General features: G+C 44.8%; 1 protein-coding gene across 1 annotated transcript in view; it reads left to right on the forward strand.

Moving 5' to 3' along the window:
- The first annotated feature begins 2,947 nt into the window (after positions 1–2,947).
- Asxl2 (ASXL transcriptional regulator 2) overlaps positions 2,948–7,767 on the forward strand; it is a 48,969-nt gene continuing 44,149 nt past the window's right edge. The window contains exon 1 of the mRNA XM_029541197.1: positions 2,948–3,245. Within this exon, the coding sequence (XP_029397057.1) occupies positions 3,189–3,245 (57 nt within the window). The 5' untranslated portion in view covers positions 2,948–3,188. The remainder of the gene's footprint in view (positions 3,246–7,767) is intronic.

A 7,767-nucleotide genomic window follows, 5' to 3' on the forward strand; every position in this document is an offset into this window, starting at 1 on the left:
CTGTTGTGTCTAAAGACAGCGACAGTATGTATACTCACATATATAAAATAATCTAAAACAAAACAAAACAAAACAAAACAAAATGCCAGGCAATGGTGGCGCATGCCTTTAATCCCAGCACTTGGGAGGCAGAGGCGAGCAGATTTCTGAGTTCAAGGCCAGCCTGGTCTACAGAGTGAGTTCCAGGACAGCCAGGACTACACAGATAAAACCCTGTCTTGAAAAACAAACAAACAAACAAAAATAACAACAAAAATTAAAAACCCAAACCAAAAAACAACCCCCGCCCCCAAACCAACCAACCACCAACCAAAAAACATCTGTAGTAGTGAGACCACAAAATGCATCTGTTTGGCCATTGAGACAGCTCAGCAGGTGAAGGCACTTGTTGCTAAGTCTGTTAACTTGAGTTTGATCTCTGAGATCCACATGAAACAAGAGAAATAAATCCTTAATTCTTTTTTAGTTTTTTTTCAAGACAGGATTTCTCTGTGTAGCCCTGGCTGTCCTAGAACTCACTCTGTAGACCAGGCTGGCCTCAAACTCAGAAATCCACTTGACTCAGAGACACTCTGTCAAGCTGGAAAGAGAGCTCCAGGGCTGCAGGGTTCCAAGCTGACGGTCACCTATTCTCGTTAGTAACCCCAATACAAAAGCCACTGGTTCATCAAACTGTACTTTGGTCTGTTATGGGCTATCTTTCTGGGATGAGTAGATGGGTGTCTCTGTGTCCCCAGGAAAAGTCTGTCACACAACACCATTGCTAGTGCTCTATGTAGAATCAGAGGCATGGACTTTGAGCTGGACCAAGCTGTATCTTGTTCCCGGCCATGATCTGACTTTAGGCAAACATGTTGGAGATTGCCAATTGGTTGAGACTATGGTTAGGGCCTCAAGCTTCTTGCTTCAGCATGAGCTGGGCTTTTTGAACTGACTAAAGAAACAGGATTTGTACTGAGGAGGTACATACCATGACTCTTAGTTCAGTCCTGAGTTATTAACGGAATTGCTGAATGTATATATCATTGTCAACTGCCAAAGTCCTGTGACCATAGCTGATGATCTTTCAAACTTGCTAACATTTTGTGTTTTGGTTAACATACGTGTTTTGAACTGAGAGACAATGGTGTAAGCTCAGTGGGTGAACACTTTTCTAACTGTTGAAGTCCTGGATTTGGTCCCTAGTACAAGTAAGTAAAAATAAATTTAAACATTGAGGAAAGTTTATCAATGTTTCTTTTCAAAAAAAATCTAAATGGAGGCTGGGTGTGATGCGCCAACACTCAGGGGGCAGAGACACATGATCTCTGTAAGTTCTAATCTAGCCTAGTCTTCATACAAAGTTCCAGGGCAGCCAGGGCTACAAAGAGAGACCCTGTTTTATTTTTATTTATTTGAGACAGGGTTTCTCTGTATAGCCCTGGTTGTCCTGGAACTCACTCTGTAGACCAGGCTGGCCTCGAACTCGGAACTTGCCTCTGCCTCCCAAGTGCCAGAATTAAAGGCGTGCACCACCACTGCCCGGCGAGAGACCCTGTTTTAAAAAACAGAAAAAGGACTCCACGTTTATCACCCACACAAACACACACATACACTGTTGATGGTTCTTTTTTGTCTCAAGGACAGCCCGGAGCTTGCTCTGTAGTGGACCTTATGGATGACCCGCGCTTCTAACCTTCTTGGTGCTTACATGACAAGGATGCACCATGACACAGCTTTTGACAGAGAAAATATTGCCAACATTAAGCTAGCCTGCAGGTTCAATCTCTAGTACCCATGGGAAGCGGAGATCTTGCACTGAGCCATACCCCTAGCCCCTATGCACTCATTCTATGTTGTTTAGAAGAACAGTTAATCGGAGGTAAAATGTTCTGGATATTCAGGAGGGTGTTATTGACATTACGAATACTGAATAGTTTCTTGACTAGACATAGCTGAACCATTCAACAAATATTTAACGGATTCCTGATACATATAGGCTTTGTGCCAAGGGCTTAGTTCAGAGATAAAACACACTTCTTTGATGATACCAATCACATGGAAAAACAATGTGGTTTCTAAACTTTTTAAAAAAGATTTATTTTATGTATGAGTTCACTGTAGCTGTCTTCAGACACACCAGGGAGAGGGCACTGGATCCCATTACAGATGGTTGTGAGCCACCATATGATTGCTGAGAATTAAACTCAGGACCTCTGGAAGAGTAGTCAGTGCACTTATCCTCTGAGCCATCTCTCCAGTCCATAAACGTGGTTTCTATTGGCCTAAAAAAATCTCTTTACTTTGCGAGGCAAGGCTTGGGAGTTAACAACCTAGTTTTTGGTATATTCACATCCTATACTAGAGAGTTGGTAAATCAATCCAACCTGTCTCATCTATTAATCAGATTAATAATAGACGAGAACTGCACGCGCGGTATGTCTTCAAAAAGATAAGCTTTGTAAAAAATGAACTTGAGGGCAAGGTGATGCATGCCTGTAATTACCAGTAATGGAAACAGAAGCTCGGAGTTTAAGGTCCGCCTTACCTGTACCACCACAACAAAATAAAACATGAAGTTGATTAAAATGGTAGTTGGCAAGATCACTTGATCGTCGGGCTCTTTAAGTTTCCAGAGCTGCTCCTCAACACACGCTGCACGCAACCGCGCAGCCAGCCTTTCCCGGAAGGAGCAGATTCCGTTTCCGCCCGCAGATCTTCGCGCTGGGTGTGACCGCCAGATATCCGACCCACGGACCAGGGGCGGCCCTCCGACGTGCGCAAGCGCGCGAGGCCCTGCGACCGGAAGTGCGGGGGCGTGGCTAACTGCTGCAGCTGCGGGCTCTGGCGCCGAGGCTGGGGGCGCGCGCGAGTGCGCGCTCGTTCGCGCGGCCTGCTGCGTACAGTAGTGACGGCTGCGCGCGCGCGCGGGGTCACATGACCACAGCGGCTGCCTGTACAGTAAGAACCCAATATGGCAGCGGCGGTAGCAGTGGCAACGGCAGCAGGACCGGCCACCCCGTAGAGCCCCCTCCCCCCGCCACTGCGCGCCTCCGCGGCCGCTTCCTCGCCGAGTCGCTTCTCCGGTCCGACTTCCCCTTTCTCCCACCTTTCCCGGCACCGCGGGAAAAGCAGCGCAGGGCGCAGCAGGCGAGGGGACGCAGCCGGAGCCGGGGCACGGAAGCCTCCCAGTCAGTTCAAGAACCGACATGAGGGAAAAGGGCCGTAGGAAGAAGGGCAGGACCTGGGCGGAGGCCGCCAAGACGGTAAGGAGGAGGGAGCGGAGAGAAAGGCTGGCAGGAGTTGGTTTCCTAGCCGGCCACCCGTCGCAAGGCAAGGGAGGTCACTTGGCCCCGCGACCGGGTTGAGGATCGGGAAAGCGCGCGCAGAGAGCGGCGGTTAGGGTCGCGTTGGAGAGCCGGGAGGAGACCGAGGCGTCGGCGCGAGGGATCCGTCGCGCGGCTGCCGCTTCTCGCGGTGGCTACGACCGGATCCCCTCGGTGTTGTGAGGTTGCCTGTCGGGGTCACGTCGCTGTCGCCCCCACACTGTTAGCCCTCGTCTCGGCCCAGTGTGTTGTGCTTGCCCAGTAACCGGTTCTTCTCCCTTGTGCGCCTCGGAGAGCCCCGATTGGATGCAGACAGGAGGCGGCTTGTGCGTGCTTCCAGCCCCGGAAAGGAGAGGGGAGCGCTTGAGCTCGGTTGCGTTCTCCCGCCGAGGCAGAAGTGCTGCCAGACCGGGGCCCCCCGCTTATCTGGCTCCGGGAGCCAGCGTGAGGTCACGAGGCTTTTGTGTTTGCAGTCGCATCCGAAAGTGCAAGAGGTGTTCAGAAACCAAGTAACAGGTGGGACAGGAGAATTTTTTTTTCTGTTTCCGTAGAGACCTACTCTGAGTAAGGCAGCAATGCATGGTGGGACGTGTAGTTTATTGGCTTGCTTTCTTTTTCTTCTTTCTTTCTTTTTTCTTTCTTTCTTTCTTTTTTTTTTTTAAAGCTAAAGTGAAGGTGGCCCTGACCATTGAACTTGTGATAGTGCCCCTCACGCCAATTTTGCTATATGGAATTTAAAAGTCATTTAGCAATGAGTATTTGTGAGAAACCTGGTTTTGAAATTTTTGAAACGTGTATTTACGAAGAAAAGGAACCTTAAGGAGAAATTGAAGTTTCATAAAGCATTAGTAGCTTCAACCTCTTTAATAGTGGACAACATAGTGAGTTCTAATAAGTGAACTTTTATGAATTATACGTTTTATTTTCTTTTTAAAAAGATGTGTGTGTGTGTGTGTGTGTGTGTGTGTGTATGGATGGAGTGTGTACGTGGCTATGGAACACACATGTAGAGGTGATAGGACAACTTGTAGGAGTTGATGTATATGGGTATATATACGATGTATATGAGTATGTCTTTGTGACTGTACTGGTAGTCTCCTCTGAGGGACAACTCTATAAATAATGTTTTTGGTGGTGAGGACTCTCTCTTCTACAGAAGTTTACTTTATACTTTAAGGACACCTTAAAGGAAGATTTGATTTTAGTTAAAATATGCAAATCCCAAAACTAATTATGTGAATTAATTTTAAGTGTCCATGATGCCATTATTTACTTATTAGGCTTTAATTTTTGAGACCAGGTTTCACTTTGCAGTCTAGGCAGGCCTTAGCATTCAAAGTGTTAAGATTACAGGCATCTCAGCAGTCTCTCTTGTCTTTGTAAGATGGACTCCTTCTGTAGCCCTTACTAGTTAAGAACCTTTTGTGTAGACCAGACTGGCCTTAAACTGGGATTATAAGCATGTACTATAATCTCTACCGTACCTTGTGAATTATTCTTTTTGTTTTAAGTAGTTTAATGGTTAGGACATTGTGACAAATAAGAAGAATAATTTTATACTAGTTTAATTACTTACAATGATAATATTTACTTATTTTGTGCCCTGGCTACCTTTGTGAAAAATAGTGTTTAAAAGTCAGAAAGAAGGCTGGGGAGCTGGCTTGGTGGTTAAGAGACAGAAAGACACCTTTACATAGTTATCTCACCAAGGGCCCCTCTTCCCCATTTATAAAAACTCATTTGTTTTATTTTTATGCGAGGAGGAGGAGATGTGTGTGTGTGTATACCAGGAGTCAGAAGAGTGCTTCTGGCCCCTAGAACTACAGTTACAGATGGTTGTGAGCTGAAGCCTCGGCCTTCTGGGAGAGTGCCTTTCTCCACTGAGCTATCTTTGGAGCCCCCACACCGTGACTTTTCTGTGTCTTTTAGCATCTGAACTCTAGGCCTTATGTTCTCCAAGTGCTTTATCCAGAGACAATTTCCCACTCCTCTGTCCTGTTTTTATGTCTGTCTACACACCTCCTACCTTGTGGAAGGCAAAACAGAAAATCTATTTTGGAGTCAGGCAGTGGTGGCGTACACCTTTAATCCCAGCACTTGGGAGGCAGAGTCAGACAGAGCTCTTGAGTTCAAGGTCTATAGAGAGAGTTCCAGAATGACCAGAGAATCCCTGTCTTGAAAAGTCTCCTGTCTCCAGGGAAGTAACTATATTGGATATTAAGTTAAAAATTTCTATAGGGCCATTTTGGGACAGGGCTGCAATCTAGCATCTTGTGGGAGAGGCAAAAATATCTTGATATCAAGGCCAGTTTGGCCTAGATAGCTGGATTCTATTTCAAAAATTTTAAAAAGTGTTTGCTACAAAAGGAACTACTGCTGTATCTCCTAGATTATGAAAACTTGAGAAAACAATCTCAAATTTGCAGAGCTGACTACTGCTTTTTCCTTTTCTTTTTTTCCCTTTTTTTTTTTTTTTAAGATTTATTTATTTTTTTATTTAGTATACAGCTTCCTGTCTTCATGTCTGTCTGCAGGCCAGAAGAAAGCTCTAGGTCTCATTATAGATGGTTGTGAGCCACTATGTAGTTGCTGGGATTGAACTCAGGACTTCTGAAGCTCAAGTGTGCACCCCCTATACATATATATTTAAGATTTACATGTGTGTGTGTGTGTGTGTGTGTGTATGTGTGTATGAGAGAGAGAGAGAGAGAGAGAGAGAGAGAGAGAGAGAGAGAGATTGATTGATTGATTGATTTGTGTGTGTATGTGTATGTGTGTGTCTATAAATGCCTGTGTTGGTACCCATAGAGATCAGAAGAGGGCATTTGACTTCAATGGAACCGGAGTTACAGGTGATTGTGAGCTATCTGACTTAGTTGTTGGGAACTGAACTTGGTTCCCCTAAGAGTTGGAAGTGCTCTTAACTGCTGAGCCATTTCTCTATCCCCTCCTGCACATTCAGTGTTAATGTAATCAAGAGATCAGCCTTTACCTTTATTCTTTTTAGGTTTTGGGATCTTATGAAATATTTTTCCTATTTAAGAGATTAAAAGTTGTAGGGTGGGGATGTAGCACAGCCTGAAGAGTGCTTGCCTAACATTGATGAATTGGTTCTGTCCCGAGCACTGCATCCATGGCATAAACTGGTGTGTTGACATACTCTTGTAATCAAAGCGTTCAGAGTCTTTCTTGGCTTCATAATGAAATTGAGGCTAGTCTGGGCTTGAGACCCTGTAGAGGGTAGACTGGGAGGAGGTGTATGTGTAGGGGGGTGATTTTATTTATTTTTTTATGTGTTGCTAAGTGATTTTATTTAGCTCATGTAGCCTGCGCTGGCCTCTTGCACTGCCCACTTGCTGTATGAGGATAACCAGATACCATTTAATTCTCCTTCAGCCCCCCACACTCTCTGAGACAGGGCTTCTCTGTATAGTCTTGGCTGTCCTGGAACTAGCTCTGTAGACCAGGCTGCACTTAAACTCAGACATCCACTTACCTCTACCTCCCAAGTGCTGTGACTTAGTTAACCTTGAATTCTTGATTCTCGTGAGTGTTGGAATTACAAGTAGGTGCCACCATGACAGCCTTACGTGGTGCTGGGATGCATGCAGTGCTAGGAATGAAATCCAGGGCTTCTTGCATCCCAGGCAAGCTGAGTACCAGCTGAGCCATATCCCCAAGCCTCCATCTGGAGCCTCAGTCACTGATGTTTGAATTATTCAATAGCTGGTTTAGTGATACTCAATTTCAAATTGTTCCTGTGGACAGTTTTGTTGCTTTCCCCTCTTTCTCTTCCTTCCTGATTTTTGAGTTTGGCTTTGAGATAAAGTCTTTGTAACCCATTTGGAATTTACTATATTACAGGTTGGTCTCCAACCCAGCAGTCAGTATGAACCACTAAGCAAAACACAAACCCCTAATATTTAGAATGAAACTAATGAAAGGAAGAAATGTTGATAAATCAAACACAATTAGAATACAAAAACAACTAGAAAAATTTATAAGAAAAATTTCAAATGGAAGTTTTCTTTTGTATACATTTTGTATCTTTATATAAAAAAGATAAAGCAGAAATAATTTTTATCGTAGTGGGTGTGGGGTTAACACCAGAGAGGATGAGGCAGATTTGCCAGGAGTTTGGAGTGGGTCAGCATGGTAAGTTTTTGGTTATATTGTGAGAACTTGTCTCAAAAAGCAAACAGAGTAGAAGAAGCGAAAAGTCCATGTTGTGAACTGTATGAAAGAAGTCAGGTGCCAAGGAATGGGAGGCAGCCTTTAGGATTGAATATTTGCTAAGTTTCAACAGAGATTAGAAGTGGCTTTGGGATGAGGACCATATAAGACTCAGATAAGTTCTACTCTTGGGGGCTGGTGAGATGGCTCAGTGGGTAAGAACACCTGACTGTTCTTCCGAAGGTCCAGAGTTCAAATCCCAGCAACCACATGGTGGCTCATAACCATC

This window comes from Mus pahari, chromosome 7, assembly GCF_900095145.1.
Source record: "Mus pahari chromosome 7, PAHARI_EIJ_v1.1, whole genome shotgun sequence".
In the NCBI taxonomy this organism is placed as follows: domain Eukaryota; kingdom Metazoa; phylum Chordata; class Mammalia; order Rodentia; family Muridae; genus Mus; species Mus pahari.